The sequence below is a fragment of the Branchiostoma floridae genome, chromosome 17 (assembly GCF_000003815.2).
Source record: "Branchiostoma floridae strain S238N-H82 chromosome 17, Bfl_VNyyK, whole genome shotgun sequence".
Classification (NCBI taxonomy): Eukaryota; Metazoa; Chordata; class Leptocardii; order Amphioxiformes; family Branchiostomatidae; genus Branchiostoma; species Branchiostoma floridae.
In genome coordinates this window covers 9385323-9407489 of record NC_049995.1, presented here as the reverse complement: position 1 = coordinate 9407489, position 22167 = coordinate 9385323, and the positions used below count along the sequence as shown (strand labels likewise).

At 38.0% G+C, this 22167-nt stretch overlaps 1 protein-coding gene across 1 annotated transcript; it reads right to left on the bottom strand.

The window, feature by feature from the left end:
* Positions 1-6236: 6236 nt before the first annotated feature.
* LOC118404568 (sorting nexin-17-like) lies at positions 6237-21830 on the bottom strand. The gene is made up of 13 exons (XM_035803741.1): positions 21593-21830; positions 16092-16166; positions 15392-15515; positions 14730-14794; positions 12841-12951; positions 12300-12390; positions 11772-11862; positions 11179-11341; positions 9978-10181; positions 9188-9313; positions 8300-8377; positions 7145-7315; positions 6237-6535 (listed from the first exon to the last, which is right to left on the bottom strand). Exons 1-13 carry the CDS (start codon positions 21647-21649, stop codon positions 6422-6424), a joined length of 1470 nt encoding a protein of 489 aa, XP_035659634.1. The 5' UTR covers positions 21650-21830; the 3' UTR covers positions 6237-6421.
* Between the last annotated feature and the right edge of the window lie 337 nt (positions 21831-22167).

The following is a 22167-nucleotide window of genomic DNA, read 5'->3' as shown; positions in this document are numbered from 1 at the left end:
ACGGCGTGTCTGCGAGCTCCCAAATCAGTCGGATTCCCTACGAGTTAGTACGGAGACGATCCTTACCACTTACGGATCCCTTCAGAGCCTAACCTCTGCTTGGAGAGTAAACGAACACTACAGTGCCGCACCGGTCCCACAAGTACTGAAAGTCCACCTGAAGCGAACATAGGAGCAAACTACTTCCCGTTTGGTCACGACTACATACTCACTGAGTTTCCAGGGGCTTCGATGTTAATATGCAGGGATACTTCTGTGGTTGCAAAACTCGGCGGTATATATTAAAACTCTGGAAATCGGGTCTTACGGCGGCACGAAGTTGCCCTTGTGAGCCCAGACATGCTCCGTAATATCCTTCTGTGCACGTGCAAAGACTTCCTTCCATGTCCTTCACCAAATGCAAACAGTAAGCAATATGGCTGTAGTGTGTGTATTTTGTATTCTGTGAATCAGTCATCTTTTGTTCCCATCATATCATAACATAAAACAGATGAAACCTTATTGAGGAGGTAACCTAGTATTAAACTCACCAAAGATGTTGTTGTACACGACTTGGTTATTGTGAGAAAAAATAAAGTTTAATGTTGCTGAATACTAATAGTAAATTGTAAAACACCGACACTTTGACCATGAAACACTGGAAAGGGAATACAGCCAACTTTAGTCATGTAGATACTGATAGACTCGGCACAATAACTGTAAAATAATGTTTAGTCTGGAATGGATTTCTCTTGTCCTCATTTGTCGTCAATTTTCTTTCTATTCAGCAGTTCAAAAAGCTTTTGGAATAAACCAGCATTTCTGAGAACTCCATCCAATATATTCTATATTCTAAGAACTCCACCCATTATAAATATTCTTCCTTTCCAAGAAATATACGCAAGGACTTTGCTTTGTCATGCCCGGCACTGAGTAATGAATCCTACATACGTTATATTTTATTTATACTAATGATATTTTACCTGGATTGAACCCATTTAAATCTTTATAAAGTGTTTTCAAAAAGCAGGTTGATAGATCATATACTATCAATTCAGTTGTCAATCGTGGGTAAGGGGGTAGTCCACTAGGTTATATAGTTCTGTATCATTATTGCTTTGCTGTTTGTCTGTGGCGTTTCACGTAGTTGAAATAACTAATTTCCTTGTAAACTTCACATCAAAACAGGAAGGTCAGTTGCAGTACCATAGATAGCCGCCAGACGTCCCGTTATCAGAATTGAATGGGTTTCCTCAAACCTCGTCCACACACACACACACACAAGCGCGCGCGCGCACGCACGCACACACACACACACACACACACACACACACACACACACACACACACACACATACACCGAAAACATAACCTTCTTGACGAAGGTTAACAAAGCCCCACTCGTAGAGCCTACGGCTAAGGAAATAAGCCCAAACAGTGATCTTATCATGACCATTTTGGTATGTGTTTGTCTGACTCAGGTCAATGCCTTAGGGTTAGTCCATGTCAAAAGTTTATAAATTAAGGGGGTGACTGAAATATATGAATTTTTCCAAATCAAAAATACGAGGGTGTAAGAGTGTATCAATTATGTAGAATACAAAACTTCAAACGGAAAAGGTAGGGAATGTAGAAACAAATGTCCGGACTGTTTTCTTCTCGATTTGCAAGGAGGAAATAGAGAACTAAACACACACACACACACACACACGCACGCACACGCACACACACACGCACACGCACACGCACACAAACCACACACACACACACTGTGACAGCGGTATACTAGTAACGTTATACATGCCCAGACCAAGATATAACCTCCTTGCCCAGACGCACGCACATTCAGACAAACACAAACGCACACACGCACGTGCACACACACACACGCACACACACACGCATACACACATACACACACACAAGCACGTGCACACACACCGATGAGACACGCCCTCACACACATGTGCACACTGAAAAGCTTATCAGTAACCTTTACGGATAGGATCTTGCAATGCGAACTAATCCAGCGTAGGTGGTACGGTGGTTTAAATGTTAGTGGCAACTGGCAATATTTACCTTTGGTGTTCATGGCCACGTGAAAATCTACCAAAATTTCCATAATTAGCCGTTAGTATCCCTTGTAATACTCTAGCATTGCTGCATTTAGCCCATGTAGGCGGCAACATGCAAGTAAAGATCATTATTCAATAACATCGCATGTTTTGCTGAAAAATGTCTTGTACATTCGCATCAGTTGTGGACGGTGCCCAGAGTATGTTATCCGTATAATCACACCATGTAGCAGTATGTACTCTCCAAGCAGAGGTTAGACTCCGGCTGTTTTTTTAACGTTTTTTAGTCGTTTCTATCGGGCTTTCTATTTTGTATTTCATCTTGCTGTGTCAAGACCTAACTGGCTGGCGTACTTCAAGAAAAATGACAAAATAGAAAGCCCGATGAAAACGACTAAAAAAACGTTAAAAAAACAGCCGGAGCCTAACATCTGCTTGGAGATTACCAGTATGGGCCTTGGTCATACACGACGGGGAAAGAGCCATGATAATTATATGCATGCCCAATTATGCTGGTAACGTTAGTAAAATACGTGCAAACAGTATTAGTGCCAGGCGAGGCAGTTAATGCTAAGAAAATGTCAAGGATTTGTTTCATCATCTCACAAAATATGCAGGTGATTGGCTTGCAGTTTGCGTCAATGTCGCTAGATGGGGCTCGTGTATGTGCTGCTCTCTGCGGAACCGCAATCTTTTTCATAGGTTTTTAAACACGGATACATTAGATTGCATCCGTCATATAGTATGGAAAAACTCATAGAAACGTCTGCCACATATAAGATTATATAATCATAAGTTTTACTAATAAGGCTTTTTCTAAATTATTAGAATATTGGACCAAGGAGGTTATAACCTATATAATAATTATTCGTTACAGAAGTGAACAACAAAGAATTCGTTTTCTTGAAATACTTATATTGAGAATATAGCAATGGAAGTAAAGCGTCGATTTTTTTTGCTAAATCAAATAACAATGTAAATTTCAATCTATTCACATGATAATAGTAAATGAAAAACTAATTTCTTTACAAATTTCAGAACTATTCACATACTGGCCAGACTTAGTGTACACATTATCATAATCATCTACAAAAATGTGTTTTGTGTAAGGGATAAAATAGTTTCATAATACAGCAATGCAATATTAATATAATCAATAACTGTCACTAGTGTACTAAGTGACTTTAATAAGAAATGGCAGTTATGGAGAAAAGTAGATAAAATTCAATGACCGAAGATCTTCAAACTCAGTTATGACATCTTTCCCAGAAAATCTGACTTGAATTGCTTAAAAGATTTCAAACATAAATGAGAAGGCCATGGATAGCTTTTTGATTAATTAGACTTAAGTTTTCAAGAATGAAAAGAAATATTAAAGAATTGTGATATAACTGATGTACTGTATCCTCTAAGATTTAGGTACATGTTATAAGTACATGTTCTAATCTAGAAATATGACAGTATAGGAAAGTAATATAATATCATTTCAACCTGTGTTGTTCCTACAGCGTATGTTAGCTACACGTATCAAGAAAAAGTAAAAATTACAAAGTTTGCATTGTTATCAAAACAGAAATGTTAATACCATTACATATAGAAATGTAAATGTATTCAATTGTAGTCTACTGTTAAATGTACAAAATAATGTTCATCCTAAATTATGAACTTTAACATAACAATGGAAGTATTTTTGGAAAATTAATTGTGATCAATGTTAAGTGTAATGATTATAAAAGAAAGCACATTGTAACACTACATTTAGTTGCATTGATATGTTATAGACTTAAGCACAATACTATATATAGGTAACGCTAGTTCACCTTTATCCATTTGGTAACCTATATCGGATTCCGTTGTTTTTAAAAACAGAGTATTTGGGGATATCACGTTGACGGACGTTGGTTCAAAATTTCACTATTTTCAGTACATTGCAGTTTAGAAATACAACCGTCGAATTGATGAGCCTAAACACACTGTTTTGGCAAACAGCGGACATAGGTTACCCCGCGGATAAAGGTGAACTAGCGTTATACACTGGTCAGTGGTTGGTTGGCCTATTGTGGCAAGAAATCTGACTGAAAAATTAGACATTTTTCCTAAAAAAATGTGTTATAGTTTTACACAATACAAATTAGTGTATATCATATAGACTGATTACGTGAAGTTTTGAGTGCTCAAAATATGCCTGTTTGCTGAGGAAATATTTCTATTAAATTTTTCTTAGGCCTGAAATTTCAAAACATTCCACTGATTCCAGTCGCATTTCAATCAAAAAATGCTTTTAAATGTATGTAATATACAGACTGGGAACTTAAATGGCCACTTTGGCTATTTTGATTTGATTATATGGATGACATCTGAGCAATTTTTGTCCATTTCCTGAAAAAAAAATTCAACCATACCGTACCGTACATAATGTAAATCGTACATAGCAGCTGCAAAACAAGCAAATATTGTAAATGTATTTAAGTTCGTGGGGATTTAATTTCACGGTAGCGAGAAAAAGGACTTTTCGCGGTGGTTTTAAGTTCGCGGTAGCACCATGCATTGTAGTCTTTTAATGCTATGGAAAAATGTTCGCAGTGGTTTTAAGTTCCCGGTGAAACGGCCACCGTGAAAACCGCGAACATTAAACCACCGCGAAAGTTTCTGCATTTACTGTACATGCCATTATTTGCAATTAGAAATATGTCAGCATCAATTCTAAGGTCAAAGAAGTGGATGTAAAAAGGACAAATTTGAAATGAAGAATGTATTTTTCGGTATACCATAGTCATTGTGTGTTTAGTCATTTGTTCAACCAATTGGCAATTTTTTTGTGCAAAAAAATTTAAAAATCTTTTCACTTGCACACTCGCATCAGTTTTGGGATTCCCATATGACGTCATCCATATAATCAAATAAACATGGCCGAAGTATACATGGAAAGATGGTGACGGCCCCACAAAACATTTCTAACATTTCATTCTATTATACTGAACAGATACAGACTACACATTGGCAAGTACAATTGTATAGTACACATATAAACTAAGATTTTTGGCAACACCTCTGTGCCTGTGCCTCTTCACAGTTTAGACAAGGCACAACATCACTCATTTTTTACATTCTTAATTTTCTTACATTTTCTGTGGTGTAACACTCATAATGTACTAGAAGCTAGAAAATGGACTCAATAAATGCTAAAATAGAAAAATTGTAAGGAAAAAATTTGCTATTTTAAGAGCTACAAACAACAGCCCAGTCTCAACCAATCAAATGTCATGTAACATGGCTAGCACCTTATAAGGGAAGGACCTGATGTTGACCAATCAGCATTCTTGTGACATGTGACTTCTGAACACTGTGTTTTTCTTCTAATCACATGGAGTTTTGACACATAAAGGTAATGATAATATACAAAATATTGACTCAAACCTTTCATATGACACAAACTATAATGCAGGGTATATTATATCAAGTACATGTAGCAATTTATGAATGAGGCTCTTACATATAGGGAACAAAACCAACCAATTAGAAAAGCTGAAACATCTTAGGACACATTCATATTGCCATCAGTGAATTTATACGTATCATAAAATTAGCACACAGACAAAAGCTTTAAGTAATAAAATGACTATTAACAAAATCTACCTAATGTTCTAAAATTCAAATAAATTGCATCAGAGTAAGTTAACATGTCATCACATAATAATAAAGAATACAGTAGAAGCAAATCAATTTTGGCTATACACATTTTGCTGACCAATGAAAGTAGACCACAGAAATCAACATTATCCAATCACAAGTCTTGACACATGTACTGGGAGTGAAAAATTAAACGAAGGCATTTAGATTCTTTTTTTTTTAAAATATTTTACAAAATGGTTTTATGAATGTTTTGGAACATTTTTTTATGAAAAAATTTCCAGTGTATATTGGCTTTTAGGTTTTTTTTTTTCATTGTGCAAAAATTGCCCTCATTATGCTAGTTCACCTTTATCCCTGGGGTAACCTATATCCATTCTTTTAAAAAACAGCGTATATAGGGATATCAAGTCAACGGACAGTGTTTTCAAATACTGTAGATGTATTTAATTTTGCGGCGATTTAATTTCGCGGTAGCGGGAAAAAGGACTGTTCGTGGTGGTTTTAAGTTTGCTGCAAATTTGCGACCATAAAACCACCGCATTTTCTGCATTTACAGTAGTCAAAAAGCAATTTTTCAAAATATTGCACTTTCTATCGACTTCATATTGCTACATACCTTTTTGTTTAATATGGGTTACCCCACGGATAATGGTAAACAAGCAATACCTTACAACTTGTTTAACTGTTGGAATTTACAAAATTTGGAAGAAATTTGTTTATTCCTTGTATATGCATCACAGGTCATCGTCTCCGATATAGGAATCCTCGAAAACATCGTTTTCCACAAGCGCCGCCGGCCCTCGCGTGTTCCGACTACTCGTTTTCAGGGTCACAGATGAGAACTTGTCCTGTAGAAAAACAGCAGGAAAAGTATGAAACAATTAACACTCAAAATTCATTTGAACCAAAGTTCTTTTACCATACTATAAATCGTAAAAAGCAGCTCTGAAATGATGAAATATATGCTTTTATATTGCAAAAAAATATTATCATTAAGTGGATTTTGATGTAATAGGATGTCAAATCAATCGTCAAAGTCAATTCCAAAGTCAAAGAAAAAGATAAGAACAAAACGAAGAATCTATAATTGTTCAATTACTGTAAAATACCATACTCTGTGTGTTAGGTCATTTCTTTAACCTTCAAGACCATGATGAGGGAAACTTTTTTTAGCCAAACTTCTATCTTTGCAGGCTTTGCATTAGTTTTGGGGTTCCAAGAGGATGTCATCCATATAATTAAATAACCATCCATCTCCAGGACCCATCCCTCTATACCCACAAAAATTAATTGTTGTTGAGAATGACAAAATTTTGCCCCTTCACTTAAAAGAAAATCTGAACTGCATGATATGAAGTAAATGAAATTTTTAATAAACAACTATGAGCAGGACAGAAAAAATAACTTTAAGCGTTGACACAAACACACATAGTTAACTCTTGGTCACTGTCACTAACCGATATCCTGCGAACAGAGTCCTTCGCCCTCTGCGCCGCGCTGACGCTCTCGTCTCCGTTGGTGTCCGGCGTCCCAAGATGCCCTGGGGCAGAGATGGACTTGGGGAGGGCAGTCTTCCCATCCTTCCTCAGGAACTGTCTACTCTGGCTGCGCTTCACCCTGTCCTGTGGCTGGTCAACAACAACAACAAAACAGAGCTTTAAAAAAAAAGGTGGCCTTTATAGCTGGACTGTGCTCTCCTTCTACTTACAGATTTGTCCACATTCATGGCAATGAATATTCTGGCTTCTATGTATTGTAGCACGTCACGTCAGAGACGGTGATCGCAGCTTAATCCAAAGGGATTATCCATAAAACATTGCCCATTGCCTGGTTGACACACATGTGGAGCCGGGTCTGTAGATGAACTATTCAGCAGCTGCCCGCGACAGAAAGCTCTGAACAGTCGTGGCTGAAGGCAGTTCCAATCTCTTACTGTGGTTACCATACATTTATTTTCTCAATCAAAGTACTATGCATGCACCAAAATCAAAATACACACACTTTGCGGCAAGACTCAGACAAATCTGCGGGACTGAAACCTCAGATAAAAAAACTCAAATAATGTACACACCCCTTCTAAACCAATGGTGAACTGGATAATTTCAAATTTATGATGCTTTTTTCTCTTTCCCAGTATATAAGTCATGGATTTCTATACAATGTCCTTATTTAAGAAGTGTAGTGTTCCCCACTGGCATTGTCTCCTAAAACTCGTAAATTGCCTGCCACTAGGAGAGAATCATTCAGAAGACAAGAAATTTGGTTCACGAAAACAACCTGACTAAATAGTTTTGCAACCTTCCTAGAATTACAGCATGTCTCAACTTTCTCTTGCTCTTTTTCCAATTTAAGCTAATAGATGAAATGATATCAGAAGAAGAATCCCTGTGTTAAATTGGCTGCTGGAATGAACTGCAGAAAGCTTGCAGAAAAGGTTCTTAAGATAGGACTCTTCATTACTGAGCATAAGCTACAAATTACAATCGTACCTGCCTACTGACTACGTGCAATGACAAAGGGACTGTTCAATTGCTCCCCTTACCAGGTTCTGCTATATTGTCTAGTGTCTTTTACAATCTGGTCATTCCAATGAGCAAAAAGTTTCTACCTACCCTCTTAATTCTTCCTCCTTGCTTCTTCATGATGAGTTCATCCACCATCCCCTGTAAGCACATGCTGATGAGGATGGCCTAGGGGGGAGGGGGCACAAACAGTTAGGAATATACAATCAAAACTTCTGCATGGCAACTTCATTCAACAAATCAATCACTTTTACAGCAATATTCAGAGTCTGCTATACTGGGCTGAGATTTCTACTTTTGTGGGAGTGGCCTCTAACCAGCTGTCATCCAATCAGAGAATTGGCTTTACCTAAAGAAAACATTCAAGCAATTCTCTGATTGGCTGATAGCTGGTTAGAGGCCTAGCCAACAGAAGTGGGAACCTCAGCCCGCAGGCTTTTAGCTAGGATTTTATCATAGGGTGCCCAAATTTCTTGCCGTTCGGCAAGCGCTGCAGGTGTGAGTATTGTAGGGGGTCTAGGGACATCCTCACTCAGAAAATTTTGAAATTTACAACTCTCTGAAACACCATTTCCCACATTTTGAGGTGCAAATTTGGGGGAAAGAAGCAAATTTACTGTCAGACAGGCCACATGTGACCTGTAGCATCCCTGGTCAATCAGAATTTCATGCTTGTCAGAGGATGTGCTGCCCAGTGTAAGGCCATACAATTTGAGTTATTTTTTTAACAGGCCGTACAACGCCTGTACGCCTGCCTGGCTATAAGCCTGTCAGCCTGGTTTGAGCCTTCCCAATGCAATTCTTTTCATAGGAGAAATTCTTAATTGAACTTACCTAGAAGCTTATAGCCTTTTTAATATTCTTTGACCACTTGGTCCAAATTCAGCCCTCTTTATTGACATAACTTGCAAATTATCATTTTTCATTATCTTTCCAGAGCAGCTTTTTTATTCATAATATCTTGCAAGAAGCGTCTACCTGGTCAGACTCAATAGTGATCCATTGCAGTTTGTCCTTTGCGACCAAGTACTCAAATGCCACCTCCAGCCTGGGTTTTAGGTCCTTGCTGTCTCCGTGAGCATTGGCACCGTTAGTTTCTGGAATCTGTTGGAACAAAGAAAATTTCAACATGGTTATTAGAGCTGTTGACTCACAATTTGGAGGTACTGACTTTAAATCCCCGATAGGTTAAATGATATTTCGCATGTTTTAAGAGCATGTAAAAGAACCCACCACACTTAGGAGTAGGAGTAGTGGATCAAATAGATCTGTCCTAATAATATCATACAGCTTTTAGTCTTCAGTACAAACCTGTTGTGTCATGCCATGAGCTGGTTTACTGGGTATGCAATACTGTTACAAACGATACAAGCTCCAACATAATTTTGGAATGCTCTATCCTTCATTTGAATAGATGAGCAATAATGTTTATCAAACCGCAATGATTACTGGGAACTGCAAAAACCTCATTTTCCTTCCTACTGTAAAAAAAAAAAATCATATAAGTACTATTCATGCATCGTAGTTTTATCATCAATGTAGGAGGAAAAAAAATTTTCTCCTGTGTTTGGAATGTACAATGTACAGTTAAAACAAGTCTGTTGTACTGTAGTTATGAAATGGAAACCTTCGCATTATCATTAATTTACAGTTGAAAGCAAGAACAATGCACAAGTTTGGAGATAAAAAAAAGTAAACGAACTTGAAGTATAACTATAAAGACTAGCAATGATCTCCCACCATAGGAATCAACACCATGGTCTCTCACCTGCGTTGTTATCCTCCAACACCTCATCCGTGTGACCTTGAAGATGCCCTCCTTGACCTGGTTGTTGGCGACCTTGATGCGGAAGTTCAACTCGCGGTTTCCCGCGCTGACGATGACTGGGCAGTTCGGCTGTGGAAAGTCCGTGACGCACGGCTTGAACTGGATGAAACCGTACGACTTCTGTGTTCTGGCAAGTTTTAGGTACTGTGGGAAAAGGGATCAGTTGATGAACGAATGAAGACCTTTATTGCACATTTTTGCCCCACTGGGCTAAGTACAGGTCACACGGTAAGAATCACATATATGTAACAATGGAAACAATCACATCTATGAACATACTGTAAAGTATGGGGAAAATGGGACATTAATATCTCTGACAGCAGTGTTGTTAAGAAAATGCTTATAAGAGGGGCTACATTTCCTGCAAAGGCGAAATTTTTATCTGGTGTTACATGTATTGTACTATTTGTAGCATAACAGCAGACTGTTTGGCTTGTAACCCAGAGGTCCTGGGTTTAATTTTAAACCCGTTGATATACCACTGAATTTTTTCACTTAACTTATTAATAAGTACTGAGCTTTGGTGAGTGCCATTCCTTGGATAGAGTATGAAATGGAGGTTCCGTGTTTGAGGAGAGCCACACCTCATGCATGTAAAGATCCGACTATACTTTTGAAAAGGGTAGGGTCATTCTCAGTGTGAGTAGTTCAAAACCTACAGTCCCATGGCCACACTTTGGACAATTACTGTCGTATTGAGGTCACTCAAGTTAGCACCAAAAGCAAGCCAATCCAAACCCAATGGCATGCAATTTATCCCCAGCTATAGTGAGCTTCTTGCAATTCAGCCAATGGCTACAGAAAGTGAGTAGTTGGCCCACCATAATAACCAATAACCATTATCGATGCTTTGATATGCATTTAAAAAAAGTCTTAGTTTATTATATATAAAGACATGTTCAAATGTAAGTATCAATAATGTTTTCAAAATACAATAGACTTTAGTTGTTGATATAAAAAACAAGTTCCAAACTATCATCTACAAATCATTTTATGTGAATGGATCTGCATACATTTTACCATACATAGTTAATGGCTGTAAATACCTTAGAAGGCCCCCTAACCTGGTCTTACAATGCAATGTACATGATGTACCACATTACAGTCCTAATTAGAAAGCTATGGGGCCTTGCTGTCTTACCTCTTTCTTGGAACCTTTGGCCTGGAGCGCGGCAAGTTGTTTGTGGACGTCCTTCGCGGCGAACACCCATCCTCGCTCAATATCGTTCACCGCCTGCACATACAGCAGGTTCATCGCTATCCTGTCGTCAAGGAGATCGTTGTCCATGCTGGGTTCCCAAAAGCTACGAAGGCAAACATGTTTTTGAATAAGATTTCCATTGAGGTTAATAGGGATGGGTACCGGTACAGAAAATTTGGGTACAAGTACGGTTCAGGTCCAGAGGATCAGGTCCAGGTCCTGGTCCAGACCTGAACCTGAATGTATGTGAAAACTTGTGAATGGGTGATATTCAAAACAATGGTCCATTTCACTACAAAGGAATCTACTGGCATTTTAGAATCCTATTTTCGTGTAAACAACACTAATTCCCACTGTTAATTCAGACGAAGTTTGACTGTAGAAACTAATGAATACCAGTACCAAGTCTCTACTTAATTGCTCGTTATTTTCTTGGGTCTGTATTATTATTAAAGCCTCAAAACACATTAACACCTGCTGATATAATTTGTTCATTTTCTAATCTTTATCTGACAAATTTCAAGGGTACTCACTTTTTCCTAAGGACTATTCTGTGTTTGGCTTCAGTCTCAGCTGTCTTAAGTGATATGTAGGGGGACTCAAACTCCTGTAGCTTCCTTACAACTGGGAGAAAAGAAAGTACTGTTCACAAACTAGAACATACATTCAAGTAACAAGAGAACTAGAAACTTTAAGGTAACATTTACAAGCAAATACATGATGTTTACCTTTGTATGATTTTGCCCTAAAGACTGCTGCTCTGTTTATTCTTACTGAAACACATTTATATATATGGTGACCGGCACGTCTACTTCTGTCCTGCCACTTGCTACATAATGTAATCAAACACCACAGGGTGTCTGTTACACCTATGGTAACCATGGTGACAGCCATCTGGTCTAGGTCATTGACCTTCTTTCTTTGGAATAGAAGCAAAAGAAGAAGAAAAAACATAGCAAAAACGATGTTTCCTTTCTGAGAACTTCAAAGTAAACATAAAAATCAACAATATGCATGAAGGTAGGTTAAAACAGTACTTCCTTAAAAAATTTAAAACTTACTTGAATTCCCGCCATCTTTTTCCTTCTTCACCAGGAAGAGGGCAAAGTAGTAGACAAAGTCATCTGAGAGCTCAATCTGGGAGGCAACCGTCTGAACAGAAAACAGATATGGTATTTAGAGTATTGCAATAACGATACGTGCAGATCTAGACATTCCACATTGTATCTGCATAAAAATTATCTTAAAGTTTGCAATAGTGTGGCTTTAAGTTACCTTAACAACATGTAAAAAGAGTGGGTTTTTTCATTACCTCAGTGAAACAGATGATATTTATTTTGTGTGTGTGTGCGTCTGTTTGTCTGTGTGTGTTTCTACATGCTAGGCATGTCAAGGGTACTGACAGGAAGTTAGGTCAAAGGTCCCAGACTAAGTTATCAAAGGTTATCTTATTTCTTGTTTTTAGTTTCTTGGTATAAGCATGTCTGTGAGAAATTAAAAAGAATCAGCAAGAATTTAACAATATTTTAGTAAAAAAAACATAAATTCACAATATTTCATCTTTGAGTTCTTGTTTCAATTCTTTCTTGACAGAAGACTTACCTCCAAGACATCGTCTGTTTGGTCTGTAGACATGATACTGACTGAGATCTTGTGGCCGTTCATTAAGAAAACATCCAGCTCTACAGACTCTGGCTCCGCCTTCTGTGTCTCCTACATGTCAATCAACAGGTGTAACTTTTAACACACTGCTGTATACTCAGGGCTCGAAATACCACCTGCATATGCACCTTAGTGCAGGTAAAATTGGATCTGTGCAGGTATTTCTGGTGTCTACCTGCACCTAACCTGCACAGGTCCATGTACTGGGTTTTAGACATAAATGTCCTATGAATAGTATGATGTAGGTGTATCTGGATTGTTATAAGCTGCATTGACTGTTACCACTTATAAAGTATAACAGAAAAAATAGCTATAGTTCCTGAACAATTTTAGTATGATCCATATCCTAATTTCATAGCGGTGCAGGTAAAATCTGTCTGGTGCGGGTAATTTTCAATGTTACCTGCATCAGTGCAGGTAACATGCATTGGCATAATACCGGTCATAAGCCTTATACCGGTCGATTAAAAATAGTGGAACTTAAAGAGATCTACACATGCAACAATAGTTATTTCTGAGGTGTGCACACTTCAGACATCTAGGTGTCCAATACATAATTTACAAAGCATCGATAACAATGCATTCGAAGACAACAAGGCCAAAAGTTTTCAGGTCATTTTCGGGGCAGGCGAGCTCGTCGTGGGACAAACACACTGTCACGTTCATCGCCAGATTTGTAGATAATAATCACATGTGCTCACGGCACAAGACGAGCATGATTCAACAGCAATCTTGAATTTCTTTTGGTGACCTACAACTCGTGTAAAAGTGTGAGGAACCGTTGCATTATCGCCCGGATCTACGGCTGAATGGGTCAAATTGAACGTACGCCGCCATTTTCCCGCCATTTTCAATGCTACGGCCAGCAGTAAAGTTTTACGTCATAGCGGTTGTGACGGACCAAAATTAAATGAAAATTCTTGTCAGTATACGCCCATTTTCTCATGACTTTTTGTATGCTCATGCAGATTTTTGTTTTGTGCAACTACTAACAGGAAAGAAAGGAACAACAGAAGATGAATAAAGGTACATAGCGGCAGTTAATTGTGCCGTGTTTCGTTCGACCGGTATAGTGCATCCCCTTCCAACCACGCGCCCGTTCTCCGTGCAATTCCGCGGTGTGTTCCAATTACGATATTATGTTTTTAGCAGGACCAGAGAGACAAAATAATTTACACAGAAGAAGTGGCAAAGGTAAGCTGTAACAGCAACATGTAACTGGAGAAAATGATGCGTTGATCATTTGCCAAATTAGCATTGCTTGAGAAATTGCAGTAAACCGACCGGTATTATGCCAATGGATGTTATGCAGAAAAAACTATTTTGAGCCCTGATACTGCATATAAAACTTCATCATCATCATTCATATAAAACTTATTACTTTTAAACGTTTGTGCACAAATGATATTTCCTAAACTAAATAGCTTTGTATGCTGCATGAGGTGGATCATTTAAGTTCTGTTCTATTTCAATCCTTTGGGTACCTTTTGTGTTTCTAGCTATGAAAATTTGAGTCACATATCAATGCATGTAAGCTCCATGTTTTGAGTCTGATAATCATAAACCACATGCTTTTCAGTAACAGAAGCTACATGCTTTTGAGTTGCATATGCTACAAGCTTGAGTTGCATATGCTACATGCTTTTGTGTCACATAAGCTAAATGCATGTAACGTGTTTTTTACTCATGTTTAAGATATATGCTTCTTATAATTAGTTACATTATGCATTTACATTGTTCTACCCTTGACAATCAAATCTTGTAATATTATTACTTTATAAACAATGATGAACAGAGATAAAAACACTAATATCATATGAAAGTCTTACCTGTTGAGCTTGATTTAAGAAGCTGTTAAAGACATCACTGCCAATGATCTCTGGATCTTGGCTCACTGGAGAGAAAGAAAAAATAAAACTGTGATCTTTACCTTCAATCCAAATATGGCACCTACATGTATACCCAAATATGGCACCCATGCCCATATAGGGCATCAACATGCAAAAAAACTAACCGATTGGACAATTCTGTTCACCACTCTGATCCTCCCAACAATCATCACCAACTCAACTAATCCGTCCAATCTGTAAATCTGTCCCTGTTTTTCAACCAATCCGTCCAATCCGAACAAACCTTCCAAACAAAACAACTAAGGAAAGTGTTTTAACAGTTCAAAATGTCCGAAGTCACCAAAATACCAAATTTAAGGTCATTTTGATGTCCATTTGATTACCAGGGTACAGAAGGCCAAAATGTATGGTAAAGACCTACATGTTATATATACTTATTAGGAAATGAAAAATCTGTCAAAGGGCATTTGCCCGCTCTATACTGCCATGTTGCATATTGGGTCATTTTGCTGAAAAATTACAATTGGAATCCATTGGATCAAATGTTGGGAGGCCAGAAGGAAAACAGAGGGAAAAACAGCATGTTTCCCTCCCATACTTTTGGTGCGGAGTGAAATATAAATGAGATGATTGACACTTACCTATCTGTATGTACCTCTCCAGCTGTTCTCTCCTCTCCTCTATCTGCTGGGGGGTCAGAGTGAACAGGGGGAGCTTCTTGGGAGGGAAGGGGGGCAGGTTGGCCTGTCCAAACTCTTTCTTCATCTGAATAGTGTCAAAGAAATTCAACCATAATATTAAGATATGACACATTGTGGACAACAGGAAGTATGTTGCAAAGTGAAAAGCATACAAAAAAAAATAACTGATAATCTCATCCAAAACTTGAACAAGATTTAGCCCCTGCAGTTCCGAAAAAGGCTGTTAAAGGGCCCAAACTGACAGCACTTACTCTCTGCCTGGATAATAGCTATCTATCACTCAAACGTCATGACTATGTAGCAAAGATATAAAAAAGCTTGTGGGTCTAATTTATCGTTAGAACAGTGTGTACAAAGGACGCCTAGACGCATGCCTGGCTAAAAGCCTGCTTGCAGCCAATTGCATTATACATTGTACAACTGTTCAGTTCCCAGGGCTAGCCCTTTTATAATAAGCCTCCATCAGTGATCTTTTTACAGTGTAATGGATCGCAGAATTCGGCATAAACCTGTGTGCACAGATCCAAAGAACTTGACCCATACATAGCGGGATTGCTTACCAATTGCGCCACAGGGACACGTTATTGATATCTATGACAAAAAAGACAGAATGAGTCACATAGAACTTGTTCCAACCCACCTGTTCGTTGAAGTGGTGCAGTTGACTGTAGCGGACTGAACAGTGGGCCACACCATTCACATGGATGTTGAAGGCCTGAGGGAAAAATATGAATATTAATTAAATATTGCTAAAAAACAGACATAATTTTCATAAAGTATCATGACCCTTGTCCTAGTACAAAACTGGGCTCTAATGATTTTGACCTACTTAACACACTTTTTAACATGTTGATTACTACAGTTACTGTAACTGTATATTCAATCATTTTGGAGAGAATTTCCATCTTTGGTAGGACCAGATGTGCCTTTTAAGTTTGTGTTTTAACTTTTAAGCTTGTGTTGAATCAATGCTGTAGTAGTGACTTGTAGTAGTAGTTCAGTACCAGCAATAACAGAATAGATAGTAACAGAAGAAGCCAGTTAATTGCACACCTGAAAATCGCACACTTCTGTTAATTGCACAAAATCCCATGGTGGTGCGGTACAGTTTAATAAATTCGTTACTAATAATTAAACTTCGCTTTGTTGCACCATTTGGATAATTGCACGAAATATACTGGCAAATAGGGTGTGCAATTAAGCGGCTTCCACTGTAGTATCATGAATTTAGTGTTAGGCTAGGGTCACTGCAGAAATAAAACCATCGTAAACATTTAAAGATTTACAGTATTTCATGACAAGATCTATGGCATTGAACAAACAGTCATTATATATAGCATGCACAGGTACACATTATCACCACATGCCCTGCACAATGTCAATACAGACAGTTTACCGACACAGGGTCCAAACAAATGTGCTAATGTGCCATAGTGTAATGTCTCAAGAACAGAAAGAAGATTGTACTTTTTAGCATGTAATTAATAGCTGTACACATAACACATACATTTTGTTCAGTATGTACTAATTGTCGTATAGTACATGTAACTATATATCTTTAATGTGGCCGGGTTGTCAAGAGAACATTTCAGTATAATCTATAGGGCAGTACTTTATGTACCTTAACCTGGGGCGCAAATATCTGGGGACAAAGTTCGAGGTACACAATGTACAATGCACTGTACCAAGTTTCAAATTGGGCTTAAATCTACAAAACATTACTTTTAATGTTCAAAATGCCTATTAGTAAGCTTTAGCAAATAAAAGAAACACTTTGCTTCTGAAAAGCTCAACAGAAAGCCCAGTTCTATCCACAATGAACCAATTACTGAAGATCACTCATTATTTGTGATCATTGGTTTTTAAGTGTGGTGTTTTTCTTAGCTAGTAGTAAGTAAGACTTCTTGTAAACAAACTGAAAAGTTGATACACATGTATAATGTTTCATAATATGTATTTGATAGAACAAAGCTAATAAAGGTTTGTAACTTTGCAGTTAAGTCTAGATCCATACCTGATATATATATTATGATGGTATTATTTATGATGACAGTATTGAACATCAATGCATAAATGAAGTGGATATGGCTAAGTGTTTTATTGACTATCACTTGATCATATATGATATAACAATCTCAATGCTGGATCATAGAGATATCTACTTAACGTTACACTTAAAAATGGGAAGGGGAACAATCATAATATACATGTACATATAGTTGTAAATTCACTTATTTTTGCTAGGACTTGATATTGCTATAGAAAAAGAAAGGAATTTTTTGAGGTTGTATTCCTAGTAGTTCCCAGTAAAAAAATTCTAGTACAATAGTATTGGAACACATCTTTGCAGTGAACATGTCACTGTGAATATTTTGAGATGTACAGTAGCAGTCACAGCAGCTGGTCTTCCTTATATAGTCACTTCCAAGCTAAATCTTTGATTGCCTTGTAGAAAATCAATGCAAAGTCACTGAGTCAGATTATGAACTGTTAACAAAAAGGAACAGGACACGTTTTTTGTGACTGGGGTATTAGACTTTGGCTACCTAAAAAAAAAAAATTGTTAGAGACATAAGTTTAACATATCTTTATATAATAAGAATTAATGAAAGGAACTGCACCACAAGAAATGTATTATGTTTGAATCTGTATCTAGATACTGTATGTAGCCGGTATCTACTATAAATGCCCTTTGGCATATGTATTACCAGCTTAAGTTTCCACAAGCAGCTAGACATAATAAAATGACTGGCCCATCACACTTAAATTTGCATGTCTATCTGTAAGCTATCTAATGAGGTTGCTCCTACTTAGCATAGCCAAGGCAAAAAGGTCTCTCATACATCGAAGAAGATTAGTTCTCTGTAATGATAGCTCTACTGAAAAACACATTTCTTAACACCTAATATAAATCCTGGGCTCATAACTCCTACTACTGATAAGTTCTTCTGGGCAAGGAGGTTAAATAACCTAGACTGAAGTATTAATCTGAAGACTGAAGTACTACATCTATGTCTTAATCCTATTCCCATCTGTAGTCAATCACTGATATCAACCAAATACCAAGGGGCTTTCCATTACAGACTAACAAGTCCCAAAGGACTTGTCCTATATCCTGGTTACTCCTTTCTAATTACTGTAAATGCAGAAATGTTTATGTTTGCAGCTTTTGCAGTTATTGTGTGTGTACTCATGCATGTTAACATCTGTGTTAAGGTTTATAGTATTTGTAATTTGATCTGATAATCTATATATATCGACTAGACTGCTGACTCCTGTAGTACCAGTATCAGTCATAGACCACCTCGAAGTAAACAAAAACAGCAATCACCCATATTATGTGAACAACAATACAATGTCCTTGACTGCACCTTATGTGAAATATTGTTAACAATCTAACAATGCATATATCATGACTAAAGTAAATGTTGCATATCAAGTTGTTTCTACAATGTAAGCTGTGATAGAGATATACTGTACAGGAATTTAAAACTGACATAAAAATATCAAATTAGAGTTAATATATTTAGACGAATAAAAACAAATAAAAGACATTTAAGACGGTTTTCAATGACGTCTCTTAAGGTTGACCATGCCCTTAAGAAAACTATAAAATCTACATTATTTACTTTTTTCCTTGGGTCTTATATTTGGCTCCTATAAATAGCTAAGAGAAAATAAAAAAGAGAAATAAAAAATATACCATACTTGGCCAGCGTATTGGTGACAAATCATCACGCAATGCCTAAGGCTATTAATAATTGTATTCTACGATGCACTTCAAGTGCGTATGTTACCGGAAATAAGTTTGCACGTAGTTCCCCAAGCCTTTGCCAAATATGATCGAATTCTCCAATAATTTATCTATAGAAGTAGGGCAAACTAGAGAACGTTAGGAACTATGAAACTGGCGAATTTCCTTTCAATCTGAGGAAAATATCCACGAGGGTAAAGAAACTCTAAACCGCTACAAAATATACAACAAACAAGAGTTCGTAGACCTCAGGCCTGCATGAAATGTATTGGGTTTCTGTAGACCTATTGGGTATTTTTGCCTTTTTGTCTGTGGTACGTGGTTGGAAAAATGAGCTTTTTACCGTGTTGGTTGTGCACCATGCAAAAGTCTGACTCTGAAATTCCATTTTCTGAATTTGTAAGTTTGGACATGGATGAACATTACTTATTTTGGATTTCTTAAGTATGTAACCAACCACAGTACTTTGAAGTTGTTGAGACGCTACCTTTTTTTGTCTCAGATGGCCCATGCACATGTAGTTACTCTGTCACATGATATACTAATATCTTCCTATTTCAATGTACTGACCTAATGCAGCTGCTAAGTCTCCTTGGTTTGTGTTCTTCCAATGATATTCATTAAAGATTTATTTCTGGGGTGTTATTCACTTGACATCGGAATGTTACTTGCATAATTTGACCAATGATACTTTTATCTGTAGTTCCATAGACATTAGACAATATGAATAGTGGTAGCCCCCATGCAGCAGCAACAGTTAGTCCCCAGGGTGGTATGATATTTTCATTCAATCCATCCAACCCAAACCTAAATCTCCTGTAGTATCTAAGCCAAATTTAACAGCATAATTTACTATGAAAAATGTCCTTGTCAATCCCATTTATAGATGGCAAGCTGCTGGCAATGTAGCCTGATTAAATCTCGCTTATAGCAGCCCGCCAAACATCCGCCGGCCCGCGGGGAGGGGCCAGTTACAGCCCTGGACAGCGGAGTTTGTGTTACACAGACTACTGGCAATGGAAGCTTTGAAAAGTTCAGAAGCTGTTGTAGTCAGAGCAAACACCCAGCAAACATCCCCGCAAACCAATGAGCAGTTGCTTAGAAGGGGAATTTCATCATATATTTGCCGCGACAAAATGCAACCAACGATACTGAATTTAAAACAGAACAAAGCTAAGCCTCCACCACTTAACCCTGCCTGAACCATAGATTAAGCAGGCCCAAAAACCAAGCGAATATGACTAGCCCAAAACAACAAATTACCTGTATACAGTATGGAAATGGCATTACCAAAGAAACAAAAAGAAACACAGGACAAATCATACACATACCTTTCTCTTATGCCCACACTCTATACAGTTCTCCTCCACATTAGAAAATTGCATCTTCTTCTGTTTAAGTTCAAGTTCAACCATGATTGCCAACAGGGTAAAGGAACTTGTACCGAAACTTAAAACTCAGTACTATACAGCTCTAGAAACACCACAAAGAGTAATAAGCAAACTCCAATTATACCTGACCAACAGATATATAATCTTGTACACTCCCGTCATCTGGCAAACTGTCAGTGCCACTAAGTAACCTGATACATTGAAGGTGGCCCAGGCCAGATGATGGTTCTACACCCAACCATAATCTGTTTTTAAAACCAAGCAGATATTGGGAGGATGCCCCAATCACACAAAAACAGGATCAACCTATACAGTATCAAGTTCAAGCACTAGGAGGCCCAAAATCAAACCTGACCACCAGGACACCACAAACAACTCACGTACCAAATAGCAACACAATGGTACCTTGCGTTCCGGAGATACAGCGCACGCCCCGTGCCCGCACAAAAGGTAACCTAAAATGTCAAGTTCAAGCACCAAGGGCGCCAAAATCAAAATTGAGCATTATTCAGCCACCGCCGACACATGTGCCAAATATCATCGCGCCAGCACCAGCCGTTCAGAAGATATAACTCCGGAAACACCCCTCTCGGACACAAAATTCGACCTGCCGGGTCAAGTTCAAACGCGACAAGGCCCAAAGTCACTCCTAGGCAACAGGCAACAACCCCCCACCCATGCACCAAAAATCGTCGCAATCGCGCGTATCGTTCCGGACACACAGCGCCAAAAGTGCCCCCAAAACACCAAAAATGCCACCTGCAATGTCAAGTTCAAATGCCAGGAGGCCCAAAATCAAACCTGAGTGTTAGGCTACCACCCCCAACCCACGTACCAAAAATCGTCGTGCTCGCACCATCCGTTCACGAGATACAGCGCCCTACATCCCCGGCTACCGAAAAGTTCCCACCAGCATCAAAACCATACCTGCATACATGCAGGTAAAAAACAATACAACAAAAATTTCCAAAACTTGGTTTTCTAGCGACAACTTACAGTGTAAGCGCCTCCTTCGTCGCTACATTCCGCCGTATCCGGGATCGAAAAATGCATCTTGACCTCCTAAATTAGGTCCTCCTGTGGTCTTAATCGACTTGAAGTCTTTAGTCTGTCCTTGATTTGAGTAAAGTTGACGTGAAGCGAAGTTTTCTGTGCAATGAGAGATCCGCAAATCTGGTTCACTGAAAATCCGCCATGTTGTAACTTTTAGGTCACGTGATGCCATCCACCCCTTCCGATCACGCGCCAAATATGCTAAGTAGAAGAGTTTATTAGTATATGGGGACAATAAGTGATTCTAAAATCTTTTTAAAGTATGAATTCAATCATTACAAACTGCTATTTAATACTATTTAAAATTCTTTACAATATTAAAATATATGTTATACAAACTTTGATAGTTAACAATCAAATTAAGGAATTTTAGAGCCTAAATTGTATTTCCAAATTGCACATATTACCCCGTAGTAGAAATGTATTTTTCTTGCCCGGGGCTTGTTGTGATCAGAGTTAGGGTACTCTGGGGTTTATAGAGATAACTTGCTGATAGTATTTTTCACAATTATACGATT

Bases quoted from the DNA above. Each gene is read 5' to 3' on its own strand.
- LOC118404568 (XM_035803741.1), bottom strand. From the start codon at position 21,649: ATGCATTTTTCGATCCCGGATACGGCGGAATGTAGCGACGAAGGAGGC. The intron at 10,182-11,178 runs GTAAGACAGCAA...CTTTTCCCACAG, and splicing joins CCAAAGGTTCCAAGAAAGAG to TACCTAAAACTTGCCAGAAC. The intron at 6,536-7,144 runs GTTAGTGACAGT...GTTTTTCTACAG, and splicing joins ACTCTGTTCGCAGGATATCG to GACAAGTTCTCATCTGTGAC.